At 43.8% G+C, this 17,296-nt stretch overlaps 1 protein-coding gene across 2 annotated transcripts in view; it reads left to right on the top strand.

The window, feature by feature from the left end:
- ABAT (4-aminobutyrate aminotransferase) overlaps positions 1 to 17,296 on the top strand; it is an 89,547-nt gene that overhangs the window by 68,167 nt on the left and 4,084 nt on the right. For both annotated transcript variants that reach the window (XM_069983661.1, XM_069983662.1), the window contains exons 11-15: positions 5,008 to 5,156; positions 7,261 to 7,398; positions 8,503 to 8,670; positions 12,810 to 12,956; positions 15,743 to 15,854. In XM_069983661.1, coding sequence (XP_069839762.1) covers positions 5,008 to 5,156; positions 7,261 to 7,398; positions 8,503 to 8,670; positions 12,810 to 12,956; positions 15,743 to 15,854 — 714 coding nt within the window. The remainder of the gene's footprint in view (positions 1 to 5,007; positions 5,157 to 7,260; positions 7,399 to 8,502; positions 8,671 to 12,809; positions 12,957 to 15,742; positions 15,855 to 17,296) is intronic.

The raw sequence follows: 17,296 nt of genomic DNA on the forward strand, positions 1-17,296 counted from the left end.
CTCCACTGCCACCAATGATTAAGTTATACCCTCCACTGCCACCAATGATTATGTTATACCCTCCACTGCCACCAATGATTATGTTATACCCTCCACTGCCACCAGTGATAATTTTATACCCTCCAATGCCACCAGTGATAATTTTATACCCTCCACTGCCACCAATGATAATCTTATACCCTCCACTGCCACCAGTGATAATCTTATACCCTCCACTGCCACCAATGATTATAACAATCATTGGTGGCAGTGGAGGGTATAACATAATCATTGGTGGCAGTGGAGGGTATAGGATTATCACTGGTGGCAGTGGAGGGTATCACATAATCATTGGTGGCAGTGGAGGGTATAGGATTATCACTGGTGGCAGTGGAGGGTATAATATTATCACTGGTGGCAGTGGAGGGTATAATATTATCACTGGTGGCAGTGGAGGGTATAAGATTATCACTGGTGGCAGTGGAGGGTATAAGATTATCACTGGTGGCAGTGGAGGGTATCACATAATCATTGGTGGCAGTGGAGGGTATAAAATTATCACTGGTGGCAGTGGAGGGTATAATTATCATTGGTGGCAGTGGAGGGTATAACAATCATTGGTGGCAGTGGAGGGTATAAGATTATCACTGGTGGCAGTGGAGGGTATAACATAATCATTGGTGGCAGTGGAGGGTATAACTTAATCATTGGTGGCAGTGGAGGGTATAAAATTATCATTGCTGGCAGTGAAGAATGATTCTTACAAGAACTGTGATGATATTAGGCTGAGTGAGAGGTATAACAGGCTGCAGCAGGCTCCTGCGCGTCCTTCCAGCGATGATCCCCGCCTCACACTGTGTTTGAGGCTATTCTGCACAGGCGCAGTACAGCCAGAATGGCGCGCTCCCGAGTGACGTCCGAGCTACTGGGTGATTTGAATCCCGCCCAGAGGGGCGTGTTTACCGCCCAAGAACGCCCAGGGGACCCGGACTGACAGTGACTACCATCTAGCCGCACACCGCCCAGGTGACTACCTGGGGTTATTTGCATACCGGGCGCCAGTTTTATAAAGTAAGTTTATGGATTACACGGGGGAGGCAGGGAGTATATAGAAACATGTATGGAAAGTGTGCTGTGTGCTCTAACAGCACATTTAAAAAGCTATACAGTAAAACCTTGGTTTCCGAACACCTCGGAGTTAGAACAATTCGGTTTTCGAACTAAATTTCCCCCCTGAAGTTTTGCTCGGTATCCGAACATTGCTCGGTATCCGAACAAAACCAGGGGGATAACTGTCAGCTGAACTGATGTTCAGCTGACAGTTAGAGGTGTTCGGAACACTGAGAGGCAGGAGCGGGCGGCTATTTAAACTTGCCGCCGTGCTCCTGCTCCAATCAGCTGCGGGGGACACCCTGTAAAGAAGTGGGGAATCCATGGGATTCCCCACTTCTTTACAGGGTGTCCCCGGCAGCTGAGAGGAGCAGGAGCACGGCGGCAAGTTTAAATAGCCGCCCGCTCCTGCCTCTCACTGCGGGGACAGGCTGTAAAGAAGCCGTCTCCCAGCGCTGTCCTCCTGTCTCTCCCCACCAGCCCCTCCGCCCCCCCCGCCGGCCCGGAGCGCTGTACACCCCTATAGACTGCGGCGCGCCCGCAGCCCCGCTCACCAGCTTCTTGCTCCCGCTGCTCCCCGCCGCCTCTGCAGACTCTCTCTTACCCTGCAGAGGCGGCGGGGAGCAGCGAAGCAAGAAGCTGGGGAGCGGGGCTGCGGGCGCGCCGCAGTCTATAGGGTTGTACAGCGCTCCGGGCCGGCGGGGGGGCGGAGGGGCTGGTGGGGAGAGACAGGAGGACAGCGCTGGGAGACGGCTTCTTTACAGCCTGTCCCCGCAGTGAGAGGCAGGAGCGGGCGGCTATTTAAACTTGCCGCCGTGCTCCTGCTCCTCTCAGCTGCCGGGGACACCCTGTAAAGAAGTGGGGAATCCCATCATTATGATGGGATTCCCCACTTCTTTACAGGGTGTCCCCCGCAGCTGATTGGAGCAGGAGCACGGCGGCAAGTTTAAATAGCCGCCCACTCCTGCCTCTCACTGTTGCGGGGGATGTGGAGTGTTTTTGCACTCTGTGGGCCGGGTGCTCTGCACCTGACCCACGGAGTGTAAAAACCAATTAATCACATTTACATTGTTCCCTATGGGAACTTACAGCTCGGTTTTCGAACTGCTCGGTTATGGAACAGCCTTCCAGAACCAATTATGTTCGAAAACCGAGGTACCACTGTATATGCGTTTTCGAGATGATTGGTTCCCTTTAACTTTGCTGTGTAAGGCTATGTTCACACAACGTAAAACTACGGCCGTAGTTCTCGCCGCAGAACTACGGCCGTAGTTTTGCGGTGTGTAACAAAGCCTTATGTAGAGGACACATAAACTATAGGCACTTCCAAACATTTATGTGTATAGGGAGCATGATTCGGACAATGCTTACTGAAGGTGAATAGGAAATGGTCTGTAGGAATATTCTCATCCCTGTTGTTTTTACAATCCTTCAGCCTAGAGAAGAGAAGCACTGATTTGTAGTTGTAGTCCAGGGTAGTGCAGTAGGTGTATTGTTGGCTGCATATGGATGGGCACTACTCAGATTGGAGCGCTTTGAGGAGACGTATTTAGTTTGGTCACTAGGTGGCAGTATCCCATAGTGATCCTGTTCTTATTGAGTCCTGGAGTAAATAAGTATTTAACTTAGGGGTAGATAGAACACAACTAGCCTACCACTGTGTACAAGAGTAATATGTCTGGGCTGATACATTATACACTCACCGGCCACTTTATTAGGTACACCTGTCCAACTGCACGTTACCACCTAATTTCTAATCAGCCAATCACATGGGGCAACTCAGTGCATTTAAGCATGTAGACACGGTCAAGACAATCTCCTGCAGTTCAAACCAAGCATCAGTATGGAGAAGAAAGGTGATTTGAGTGCCTTTGAACGTGGCATGGTTGTTGGTGCCAGAAGGGCTGGTCTGAGTATTTCAGAAACTGCTGATCTACTGGGATTTTCACGCACAACCATCTCTAGGGTTTACAGAGAATGGTCCGAAAAAGAAAAAACATCCAGTGAGCGGCAGTTCTGTGGGCGGAAATGCCTTGTTGATGCCAGAGGTCAGAGGAGAATGGGCAGACTGGTTCGAGCTGATAGAAAGGCAACAGTGACTCAAATAGCCAACCGTTACAACCAAGGTAGGCAGAAGAGCATCTCTGAATGCACAGTACGTCCAACTTTTGAGGCAGATGGGCTACAGCAGCAGACGACCACACCGGGTGCCACTCCTTTCAGCTAAGAACAGGAAACTGAGGCTACAATTTGCACAAGCTCATCGAAATTGGACAGTAGAAGATTGGAAAAACGTTGCCTGGTCTGATGAGTCTCGATTTCTGCTGCGACATTCGGATGGTAGGGTCAGAATTTGGCGTCAACAACATGAAAGCATGGATCCATCCTGCCTTGTATCAAAGGTTCAGGCTGGTGGTGGTGGTGTCATGGTGTGGGGAATTATTTCTTGGCACTCTTTAGGCCCCTTGGTACCAATTGAGCATCGTCCACAGCCTACCTGAGTATTGTTGCTGACCATGTCCATCCCTTTATGACCACAATGTACCCAACATCTGATGGCTACTTTCAGCAGGATAATGCGCCATGTCATAAAGCTAGAATCATCTCAGAACATGACAATGAGTTCACTGTACTCAAATGGCCTCCACAGTCACCAGATCTCAATCCAATAGAGCATCTTTGGGATGTGGTGGAACGGGAGATTCGCATCATGGATGTGCAGCCGACAAATCTGCGGCAACTGTGTGATGCCATCATGTCAATATGGACCAAAATCTCTGAGGAATGCTTCCAGCACCTTGTTGAATCTATGCCACGAAGAATTGAAGGCAAAAGGGGGTCCAACCCGTTACTAACATGGTGTACCTAATAAAGTGGTTGGTGAGTGTATAGCAGGCATGTGGCTGTCCTGTGTATAGGACATAGTAGGTAGTATTATATATGGCACTTATGTACGTTCAGCTGCACTTTATGTAAGAGACATGTAGTACCACATATGGAGGAGCATATGGCTGCAGTCCTTGTCATATGTTTCTGACACTGTATAGGAGCAGCATGCGGTACTAGATTACTATACTATATTTGGGAGATCTATCATTTATCAGTTTACTGTAATAGAATTTTGTATGTAATGTGCAGCCCTGTAGTATTTTTTAAGAAAAATTCTCAGTGTTGCCCTGCTGTACTTTATAAGGGTTCCTGCCATTAAAAGAAGTGAAGCTAATGAGAATGCTGTATTTGTGGGGCTATATTTATGCAGTGCCTTTTTAAACGGGTTATCCAGCGCTACAAAAACATGGCCACTTTCTTCCAGAGGCAGCCCCACTATTGTCTCCTGCTTGGGCGGGTTTGATGCTCAGTTTTATTGAAGTTAATGGAGCTTAATTGCAAACTGCACCTGAACTAGAGACAAGAGTCGTGTTGTCTCTGTTATAATGGAGGCTACCAATAAAATGTTTCAAATTACCATGGAATTAAGAAGCTTTGCAAAATATATTTCAGGCCTCGTTTACACACTGTATTTTTTTTTTTAATTAAACAACGGCCATTTCTGCAGGCTTGCAACAACGGACATTGTTTACACATTGTATACACTCTGGGCGGGATTACATGCAGCCACACAGAAAGCTAACATGTCTATTTTGTGTGGCCGCTATTCAATAGACAGCTCCGGCATACATTGTCTGCTATGGTTAATTGGAACACAGGCACACCTGAATATGCCCGCATAGCAATTAAAAAGAAGTGGTGTTCATCCAGCCAGTACTGCAGTACACGGCCATGTCACAGAACGGCCGCTGTTATACAGCATCTGAACATGACCTAAATCAATCTATTCCACATCTTTATAAAAAAAAAAAGCTGGGTGTTTACCTTCTATTGCATTTTTATTAATGCTCTGTGTTCATTTGTTAATAGGTTGTTTGGCTACAACACATTCTAAAGCTATACACAAATTAGATATTCCTTCTTTTGACTGGCCGATTGCCCCTTTTCCAAGACTTAAGTACCCACTTGAGAAGTTTGTTAAGGAAAACAAAGATGAAGAGGCGCGCTGTTTGGAAGAGGTAATATTGGGGGGTATCAGTGATATGTGAGTATATATGATCATATACTGTTTGTTCTAGGAGTCGCAGTCCATGCTCCCTCTCGTAAGCTGGATGCAGGCGGGTTTTACATAATTCAAAGTCAATGAATAAATCTTCACAAGGAGTAACAAGGGAACTACTATGCATTCTCCAGTTTCATTGATAGATTAGCACTTAGGACATCCTGGGAATTTCAATAAGGAATAAAGCCCTTGTACCAGAATAGCCTATTTTTTGAATGGAAAAGGAAAAATGTGCTGCAAGTACATGATCTTATGGATGCAGAAATCGGCTTTCCCCTCTCCTGGGAACAAGTTATGGTGCGACATAACTTGCCACCACACCAAAAATTACTATTCTACCAGCTCACTAGACATTGCACAGCATTGGTACAGAATTACATCGGGTGGAGATTTGATTCATTAATGAGTCTGGAGGAGTCTAGGGAGTCTTTGTCTGCATTTTACCGTACATTACTGAACGAGCTGATCTGTTTCATGCCCTCTGGTCTTGCCCTTTATTTCTCCATTATGGACAGAGGTGGACACCTGTTATCAAAAATGTATGGCACAAAGACATATCAAAATAGACCCCCTTGGATGTTTACTTCACTAAACGGTTGAAAAGTCGAATAATGCTGATGCACCTCTTGTGGCAAATAAAGGTGTCCATAATAATTAGCTGGTAGTGGTCAAATGTCTATTGCGCCATTGGTTAACAGACACGGTCCCAAGCATGTCGGAAATATCCGAAACACTTAAACATCTATTACTTATGAATAAAACAGCCATACTACACAATAAAGAACAGACGACCAAAAGTTTCTTTCTAAAGTGGCAACCTTTGGTTCTGACAAAATCAAATCCCTTATGACCCCCTTCAGATGTACTGTAAGGAAGATTTGACTGGCATGTCTATAGCTAACTGATCACAAAAGACACACATTTTGCTTAGGGTCCTATTACACGGAGCGATTTTTAATGATTAACGAATAAGGATAATCGATTGCAAACAAGATTGTTTATCGTTAACCTGAAATCGTTCACCATATTACATAGAACGAGAGTCGTTAGTTACGACCGTTATTGCGATCGTTACTATGATTACCATTATTCCGTCTGATCCCAGTAAAACAATGGACAATGTGCAATTACACTACAATTACATCAACAATTAGCGAACAATTAACAATAATTTTAGGTTCAGATCTAGATCAACAACATCCGAACGATTTTTTGATTGTTGCCTGCAATTACACTTAATGATTATCGTTTAAATTCAAACAATATAACTATTTTTCGCACAATAATCTTCCCGTGTAATAGGGCCCTTAGCATGGAGGTGGACAGAGGACTGACGAACAATTACTTCTCTTTTGGCTGATGTAAGCCTGAATGTGCGCAACTTCTGTACTACTTCTAATGTATCATAAAAATGACAGTCAAATAAAATTCTGTTAAAAAGAAAGAAAGCCCTTGTTGCATAAATATTTCATGGTCATCCTATGGGAGGGGCTACCTTTTCTGTCACTTTTTGGTGCTCTTAAAGTGTTTTCTAGGACTTTGATATCTGTGGCTATTGGTGCAACTCAGGTACACCATAGCACATTACTTCTGCTTATGGGCATCGGGCCTTCACAACCAAATAGTGATGGCAAGAAAGTCTGTGCTCCTAAACAAATTTCAGGTTGATTTTGTTGGTCAAAATGAAAGCTTTGAATTGTAGTGGACGGACGTCAGAAGTTTGTATCAGTGGGGGGGTCTGGGTGCAGAAGCCCCTGCTGATCATTAGAATGAAGGGCTGAAGCACGCAGTTGCCTATCTCCTTGCACAGCATTAGCGAGCAGTCTGTGAAATTACAATTGACTTCTATTCTGACTATACACAAGTTTCCAAAGCTGTTTAGAGTGGAAATGACGGAGAACCGTCTTTTCTGTGGAAAACAAAGTCTACTTTTAAAATGTGGAATTTCTTAAGAGCTCATACAGAGTGCTGAAAAAATTGATAGGACCCCTGAAAATAGTTTGTAACCAATATCTAAATGGACATGTAAGTAGACTGTGACTTGTTTCCTTTGTGTTCAGGTGGAGGATCTGATTGTAAAGTACAGGAAAAAGAAAAAGACTGTAGCAGGGATAGTTGTGGAGCCAATTCAGTCAGAAGGAGGAGACAACCATGCGTCTGATGACTTCTTCAGGAAACTGAGGACAATCGCCAGAAAAGTAAGTCGAATGATCTTTATAGTTGATGTAATTATTCACTGTATGTAGTTACATTCTGCAGCTTGATAGCAAAGCAGATTTTTAATAATTGAAGACTACCTTACCGCCGATGTTATTGCTGACTCAAGATAATCAGTGTTCCACAATGAAACTTTAAGTGCATCAAAATAGCTTCTGTGGAAATACCACTCAGCAATTCCCACCATTGTCCCCTTGCTTGGTCTTTCCTGGAGAGAACTCCAGGCCATTAATCATCTGTCAGTCCCTAAGGGTTTTAGATTCTGGTGTAGCAATTGGGTTTTCTGGTTAGGTAAAATAAATGTGGAGTCATCCCCCCCTGCTGGATACTAACAATTTGTTATTGCCTTATCGGTCTCCTTCCCCCAGTTTTCAGATGCTGTTTTCTGCTGCAGATACATAAAACTGTATATGAGCTGTTCACTCCATCTCCCCCTCCTCCCCCTCCCTTCTGAGATGGCTTATGTAAACAGCTCCCTGGCTGGCTGTTTCTGCAACTCTGTAATGCAGTGAATATTAATCACAGTGAGGTCACCAGCAACTTGACCTCAGATTAACCCTCCAGTCATTACAGTGTGCAGAATCAAATGGCCAGGGTTTACACCAGCTAGCTCGGAAGGGAGCAGGAGAAGGGGGAAACGGAGAGAACAACTCACACACAGTTTTCTGTGTCTTCAGCAGAAAGCAGCAGGCTCAGAACTGGTGAAAAGAGACTGAAAAGGTAACTAGGATGGAAGGAATTGTTAGTCTCTAGGAAGGGGGATGATTTAACATGTATTTTATCTAAACGCGTAACCCTTTTTAAGCAGTTCTTAGTCACAAAATAAGCCAATATACCAAAGACTCTTAATGCTGATGTAACAAGGTTTTTTAACAGAAGTCATCTACTCTTAAAACTTCAACTTGGTTACAGTTTAGGCCACATTAGAACAAAACCAAAACATTTTCAATATCGAAAATTTTATACAATGTTTTCATGTCACGCCATCTAAAAATCAATGTTGTGACCTAATAGGAGAAAATCTGAAATCCTACTAATTCCTAATCGGTGCTTATCAGGTGTCATGACATCATTTTCTTTTCCAGCATGGATGTGCTTTCTTAGTGGATGAAGTTCAGACAGGAGGAGGGGCCACTGGTAAATTCTGGGCCCATGAACACTGGGGCATGGACGATCCAGCTGATGTGGTTTCCTTTAGTAAGAAAATGATGACAGGAGGCTTTTACCATAAGGAAGAACTGCGGCCTGATGCAGTAAGTATTCTTAGCTTGACAGCTTTATCCTCATTTGAGTACTGCATTATAGAAAGAAGGCAGAAACAGGATAGGCCTATAGTTATATGGCAATAGGATTTCCAGGAATATTTTGGCCCCCTCCTCTTTTCCAGTATCCATCCTCCTAGATCTGCCCTCACCACCTTCACATCGTCTGCCCTGCCCCTTTCACCTACCACTTTTTCCTCCCCCACTTCGGATGACCTCCCCAGCTTGTGGACCTTCAGGTTCAGAGCTTCTCTGTGAAGCTTGTTCTGTCTCCTGCTATTCCCGCTATTTATCGTTGCTCAAACATCCCTTATTGTCCCTCTCTCACACTGAATTCCTTATAGAATGGCCCAGATTCACTAAAACAGTCTTATTCCTATGGCCCTATTAGACGGAGCGATAATCTGCCCAATCAGGCTGAGTCTGTTACTCGGCCTGATTGCTGATCATTGTCTTTCAGCCTGCTGAAAAATCATTGTCTGCCAATTGTGCATCGCTACATGTAATAGCAATGCACGGCTGATGACTGTGAAAATAACAAAAAACATTATACGGTACTGTCCACATTCTCCAAGCTTCTGTCCACAGCCGCTACTGAACTTCAGAGCCCGTATCTGAGTTTACAGACCACTCAGCCAATTACTAACCGAGATGCGACAGTGCCGCAGCCAATGTTTGGTTTAGCGGCTGGTCACTTCAGAGACCAGCTCAGAGGTTCTAGCTGTGGCTGTCGAAAGAAGCTAGGAGAACACCAGGGAGCATGGACAGGTATGTATACAGTTTATTATGTAGACGGTGTATACTTAGACAATCTAAGGATGCCCCAGATTTATCACAGTGCTTTGATAAACCTGTTTTATATCTTTACCTTTGGATTGTCGAGGCTATTCAACTGCTCCAAAAATTTGTGTCGGAATTCTGGAATATTTTTGGTGAATGATGTCACATGTTAAAGAGTCACTGTTGTTTTTTTGTTTTTTTTTTGCAGAAATCAATAGTCCAGGTGATTTTAAGAAACTTTGTAATTGGGTTTATTAGGCAAATATGCCATTATCTGCATTCAAAAAGCCTTTTCCCAGGTCCCCCCTCCCTCCTCTTTTCCATTCACTGCAAAATATCAGAAAATTGTGACTTGTTGCATCAGACACAACCCTGTCTTTTCTATAGAGAGGGGAGGGGGGGGAGGGAGTTAGTCGGCAGCGGAGAGCAGAGAACAAATGATTACACAACACGGAGGTGGGTGACAGCGGTATTCAGAGGTATGAGAGGTCAGTGCTGACTGTCAGAGAAGATATCCGGGTGATAAAGAGTTAATCTACAGTTAGTTGTCCTGTTTTAGTGCCTTATCTCTCTCCACCCCTCCCCTCTCCATAAGCAAGCCATGAAGACAGGGGGGAGAGCTTCAAACAGTTTTTTCATGATAAAAATGCATTTTTCGGCTAATGAACCCAATTACAAAGTTTCTTAAAATCGCCTGTACTATTGATTTCTGAAAAAAATAAATTAACGACAGTGACACTTTAAGCCATGCCCACACAAGCCACACCCCATTTCAGATGTAGCACAAATCAGGCACATTTGCAGTAGTAAATCTACCCCAGTGTATTTCTGTAGTAAAAAATATATCAAGGTTATATCACTTTCTCAGGGTTTATAACACTGACTGAACACTGGGACCTCTACAGTCAGGAGAAGGTTAGGAAGCAAGAGGCTTCACACAGAGTTTGTTTGCAGTCTGCAACTTCAGATGATTGGGTTTGCACGGGAGCTGTATATACAATAAAAAAGGATGCGTTTTTTGTTTTTTGTTCTTTCCAAAAAATTTTTTTCACATTTGCACATAGCCTTTAAAAGCCTTTACTTCGATGAATAGGCATTGGAAAGGCTGTGTGACTTTGCTTTCTGCGACAGTAAGAAGAATTATAAGCATAGTACCATGTTAAAAAAACATGGTATAGGCATGACTTTGTATTGAAAAGTGTAAAGAACTATGCTTTTCAGCACAGCATGCCATACAAATATATTGTATGACTTGTTTGGTCATTGTTAGGCTATGACTATGTTCCCTTATCTTTTTGGCCGATTTACAGTCACCTCTTTTGTCATTTTGGCACAAAATACCTTTTAATTATACAAATGATGGCTGTAAGTTGCATAATACAGCTGTATTTTGGGACCAAAATGATGGCCATCCAAAAAGGCGGCCGTAAAGTAGCCAGAAAAGATGTGGGAAAATAGCCTATAGCTGTATTTGACATCATTGCATATATACAGTGTAAACTAAAAACATGATGTGAAAACTTGATGCTCAGCGTAAGTAGTGACTGAGGCTCTGACTCCTCTGTGCGGATTTTCTTATCTCTTGGCTACAGCTTGTGCAGGTGAAGTCTGACCTTGGTCGTTACTATGGAGCGGACTCTTTCCTGCCAAGGTTGTTTGGCTGTCTTTGTGTAGGCTCATAGCTTCATCTAAATTCATCCAAAGTTAAAGACCGCGGTCTGCGTAATATCAGATGTCAGCATAAAGTTAGATAAGGTAACCTAGGAAGATGTGACGCTGAAACACACAATTCATCATTTTGTCGATTGGTATCACTTCATGGTCTGTGCTGTGTAGCAGAGGCAGTCCCAGCTCCAAGGCCACAAAACCTATATATAAAATGTGTAGAATGTAAAAGAAGCGACTACAAAGGGGTATATGAGACCAGGGTCTGGCACCTGCGACTACTATCAGTGGATATATCACTTGTCCGCTGTATGTTAAAAACAATGGGCAGTAGGAGTGAGATATATGGCCGATGGTAACAACTCTAGTGTTAACATATTTTGGGGAAACAAGGGTTGCAAAGGTAAAAATCCCCCCTGTCTGATCAGATGTGCCATCCCCTATAGCTATTAGACTGATGTAGATAGACAACATTTATATTGTTAGGCTGGGTTTACATATATAAGTTGGCATCAGTTGCGTTTTTTGCCTAAAAACTGACCACAACTGATGTCACAACTGATGCCAAAAATGCATCAGTTGTGATCAGTTTTTCTATCCTTCTTTTCATTAAAAACCATCAGTTTCCATCAGTTGTCATCAGTTCCCATCAGTTGTCACAAGTTGCTCTCATCAGTTGACATTTTTTTTTCCAAGTATGTTTTCCTGTCATTTTCAATGGGATTTGCGGGGGAGCGCACGGGGGCTATATACTAATTGGGGGAGCTCACAGGGGGGGCTATATACTACAAGGGGAGAGCGCACAGGGGGGCTATATGGGAGGGGGAGAGCGCACAGGGGGGCTATATGGGAGGGGGAGAGCGCACAGGGGGGCTATATGGGAGGGGGAGAGCGTACATGGGGGGGCTATATACTATTGGGGGAGAGTGCACAGTGAGGCTGTATACTAATTGGGGGAGAGCACACAGGGAAGCTAAATATTACTGGGGGGGCAACAGGGGGGCTATATACTACTGGAGGAGAAACAGGGGGGGCTATATACTACTGGGGGACCAAGGGGGGACTATAGGGGAGGGGGAGAGATGTGTTTATTTTGTGCTACTATTTGCCTGAACGCCGGATGCCAGAGCCGAACGGCATGCGTCCTGCCCGGCGAGGCATCCGGCGCTCTATTCGATTGAATTGGTGCGGCGCCGCATCACCGGAGCGGTGGTCCGCCAGGACGCTGCAAGATGCGTCCTAACGCACCGACGGTCCGGCGATGCGGCGGCCACTAGTTCACCGCCGCACATTTTGAACGATCCCATTGAAAACAATGGGATCAGTTCAATGATGCGTTTCCCTCCGGCGCTTTTCTCCTGCGTCGGAGGGAAACGCCGTTGCACCTGCCGGACATATGTAAACCCAGCCTTAGCTATCTTTACTGGCTTTTGGTTTTTACAAGTGTTCTCATAAATGTTCTAGATTGTTTGCGCTTATTAATAGTGTTAAGTGGATCTGTCCAACAGTTTGGGTTGGGCCACATTTGATTCCCCAACTGCAGAAGTTGGATGCCGACCTAGGGGTCCTCGAAACCTTAATTACAGCCATAGGCTGCCAAACCCAAATAGTTTGACAGGTCTGCTGGACATACTTATTAACTGTCCTTTGGTTATTTCAGTTCTTTGTCTCTTGTGTCCCATCAGCCATATCGGATTTTCAATACCTGGCTTGGAGACCCCTCCAAAACACTCCTGCTGGCTGAAGTACTAAATGTCATTAAGCGTGAACACCTCTTAAACAACGCAGTCCAAGCAGGAAAAGTTCTTCTAGATGGACTCCTAGATTTCCAGGTGACAATTGTTTTCATCATTGGCCCAGAATTACCAATATTGTAGTTAATCTATACACAATCCCTTAACGTTCCCATGAATCATGAAGCAATGAAGTATAAAAATATAACTGTAATATAAGGATATATACCACCAAAATGAAATACTTGCATGAGATGACCAAGATAACAGTGGCAGGCCACAATACTGAAGTAGGTAACAATGCTTAGTAATACATGGCAAAGAAATACACAGAATTCCCAAGAAGAACAGAGCCCAGCCCAGGCCAGCACAAGGTGGTAAACTTGGTTACAACCTATGGCTGCCAAACTGTCAGCAGTTTAGACTAATTTGACCTGCTGATGGCTTCCTATTGTGCACAGGGAGCTGAGAATGAAGATATGTCTCCTACCTTCATCCTCAGAACCGTTCCTGTGCAGTTTTAATGTAGTCCTCTATCCGGCTGCCCCACCCACTTCTAATGAAAATCTGTGCAGCGGGCCGAGACGGCACTCTGGGAGTGGGGCAGTGCTCCAAACGGCCTCACCAGACAGAGCACTACATTAGTACAGCATAGAAATGGCGCCAAGGATGAAGGTAAGAGACATACCTTCATCCTCAGTGCCCCGTGTGCAATATGGAGCTATCAGCAGGTACCCAAGGTTAAAGGTAAGAGACGTACCTTCATCCTCAGTGCCCCGTGTTTAATAGGGAGCTACCAGCAGGTACCCTTGAAGGTGAAATAGGTATATACCCTTATAAACTCACATGAGGCAAATGTAATAATAATGGCAAGCCACAATACCATAGGAACTAAAGGTTCTTAATAGTGCATTACAACAGTACATCATAGCCCAGTAAGTAGACTGGATTACCACTAATGGTATTCATATTACGTATTTTTTTCCAGATCAAGTAGAAAAAAAATTGCGGAATCACATATACTGTACCTAGAGTAATGAGCTTGTATAATCTGAAAGGTAATAGTCATGGCAATATTAAAGGCAATATAAAAGCAATCATCCTTGGTGCTGCAGATGCCCTTCTGACCTCTGTTGACCTTGCCTATACTCCAAACACAGGGACATGATTGATGTGGACAGTATTTGGCAGGAGTGGTCGTGTGCTGGTACAACACCTATTGCTTTGGCAAGATAAGCACACAATATTGAAAGGGTTGGATTCCCCAAATGACATAGTAGGCAGTTACGCTGCAGTGGCACCAATAACACAGGTGTAAAGATAAAGAATGATATCATTAGACGTGTTATCCAGGGTTCATCCCCTGTTTATCAAGGCTTGGGATTCATCAGCAGTTTGCAGCTTGTGAACCACAGAACATTACGTGTTTTTTAGCTCCTATTTTTTTCTCTGAGATTTATTGCTGCAGCAAGTGATTCTTCATTGTGCAGCCTCTTCCCCAGCTCATGTTTACTCCATTCAGAACCCTTCATAGTCCATTGAGCTGTAACAAAAACATAGTGCAGCCAGATAATGGCTTATTGATTTGTGTATTCTGGCCCTGCATTATACGACTAAAAGTCTGATGGTTGGCTTCCTTTTATGTGCCCGATATAAGCACCTCTACTGCAGTCCTGTCTGCCATGAAGGATGAGCTTAAAGGTGCCATAGTACCTGGGAGTATAATGAGTAGACACTTTAGATTACTGTCCTTCTCCACCTTTAAAGAAAATATACTAGGAATGTATCGATAGGGTGTTCAATTGATATACAGTCGTATGCTGATTGCTGGAGATGTATCTTGATGATGATGTGTAATCTGTTATATACACACCATTCTGATATGGCACTCTGTAGAGCACAAATTTGAACATATGGTATATATAAAGTATGTGCATATATATATATGGTATATATAAAGTATGTGCATACACTATACTTAAATACCATGGCAGCAGGTACAAATGCATCTAAATGGTCACAGTCGTTTCAGTCTGACTACCTCCATTTGATAGCCAATGCAATTACCATAAAAGTCTCCTTAGCCTAGGAAAGAAGTCTTGGCCACTAGGTGTGCCATTTCTGTGCAGTCTGCTGTTCACTGACTGTTGCTAGGCACAATCTGTCTCTAGTAACAGGAACACCTAGAAGGAAGGCAGGGATCGAGGACATTGCTAAGTTAGTGGTATGTGCAGGAGAGATGGGGCTGTGTATTTGCAATCTGTGAACCTATCTGCTTAAGCCAAAGAATCTACATTGTCACTAAAAGGTTAAATGAGGCCTTCCTTTTATTTCAGGCTACCTATAAAGTTCTGGACATCTGCCACTTGTGTACTTGCTACATCCCTCAATGTAATACCCTTCCATCCTCTCTTAGCTTGTCATCATCCACAGCACTGCTTAGTGTTACTTCTTCCATGCTGTAGCAAAAACACGCAACATCTGAGGTGAAGTGTAAATGAAGCATTTGACAGCCAGGATTTTAGGGAGCACATATATCTGGTAATATTGTGGTGTGTTATTATACCTTCCTATGGCCAGTCCTTCAATATATATATATATACACACACATACACACATACACATCTAATCTGCATTGTGTTGATGTGTATGTAACTTGTTATCGCTTGAAATTCCTTCTGGCCTTAGAAGTCCAGTGGGTTGTTTCACCAAAGGAGAGCCCATGAATACAACCACCCAGTTGGTTTGGAAATGTAAGATTGTAAATTTAGCCTGTTGCTAGCAATAAATTAAAGATTACTTGACCTACTGAACTGTAATTGAATTATTAAGGTGTAACGCTTTCTTTTCCTTATGTAAAATGTTAAATGTATGTGTATTTACAGGCCCGCTATCCGCACCTTGTGAGCAGAGCCAGGGGCAGGGGCACATTCTGCTCATTTGACGCGCCAAATGATGCAACCCGATCAAAGTTGATATCACAAGCAAGAAACAAAGGTAACACAACCTCACATAAAGATGAGAACCTGTCAGGATATTGGCATTTATTTGCTTCATAGTAAACATAAAGTTATTACTCCTGACTGTTACTTTAAGAAAAATATCCTGCTACATAATGACAGGGATGGGGGTGCTTGTTGTAGCTGTAAGTCTGAGACCCTAACTGATCTCATAATTAATGGTCTGGGGCTGGGCAATATGACAAAATTCATTTTAGCAAATAATTGAAAATTCCCGATTTAAATTAATTTTTTTTTAATTTTTCCTAAATCCCTCATGTGCCTATTCTTATTCTTCAGTGCGGTAAACTTGTCCTTGTAGGCAAGGAGAGCTGCCAATGTCTGTATAGACAGCACCAGGGCCGATATAATGTACGTAGAGTATATAGACTCTGTGTATACAGAGTTTTCCGCCTGTGAATGTACCCTTAGAAATGTACTTTGTTTCCCATAGCAACCAACCACAGCTCAGCTCACTGAGCAAAATTGGCGGCTGTCTCAGTTTCAAACAGTGTGTCTATGGGAGGGCTCATGCGCCTCTGCTCTCCGCTCAAAGAACTGACATCTAGAAAGAGCCCTGTGTAAAGGCATATGCATTTCTCAGTGATATGCTATCACATTTTTTTATAGATTTGATGGGTCTATGGTGTTTTCTCAAAATGCAGCCTGCTATAGGTATGATATATTGGGGGTGTCTATTTACTAATCATAAGCTTATGGGGGTGACTAGAGATGAGCACTACATGCCTCTAAAAATAGTGCAAAAACACTAGTATTCAAATGCCAGTGATCACACTCTAGCATTTGAATACCAGTTGCTGTTGAAGTTGGATGCAGCCTTAGGGAGTGCTGGAAAACATGGATACAGCCTATGGCTGTAGGGCAGAACTCTGTAGGACTGCATCCAACTTCGTCAGCCACCGGTATTCAAAGGCAGAGCAATCGCTCTTGAGCATGCTTGAGTTGCGTTCATCTCTAGTAGCAACCTGTAATCGCAGCTCAGCTCCCATTTAAGTGAACAGTACCTGATCAGTGACTGGATGCCCTATTCAATGGATAGCTCCTCTGTCTATTTTGCCACAAACATCACTTTAAATAGTGTAAAAACGCCAAAAAAACTTCTTCTTTAAAAAAAAAAGTTTAACCCCTAGACGACTAAGGTCGTACCGGTACGCCCTGGAAGTCTGTGCCCAGATGACCCTGGGCGTACCGGTATGTCCTTTCCTATAAAGCGCGCAGTGAGCAGCCGGCACCTCACCGTTAATAACACGCTGCAGCGTGTCATTAACCCCTTAAGCACCACAATCACGGCGTGACCGTGGCGTTTAAAGAAGCAGTTCACTTTATTTTTTTTGGGCCCCCCCGGTGGCCTGTGGCATGTATACTTACAGAAGATGATCGGTGTCCCGCGGCGTAGCTCCGGTCCTGTCCCGCAGTGCC

Source organism: Dendropsophus ebraccatus, chromosome 9, assembly GCF_027789765.1.
Source record: "Dendropsophus ebraccatus isolate aDenEbr1 chromosome 9, aDenEbr1.pat, whole genome shotgun sequence".
NCBI lineage: Eukaryota > Metazoa > Chordata > Amphibia > Anura > Hylidae > Dendropsophus > Dendropsophus ebraccatus.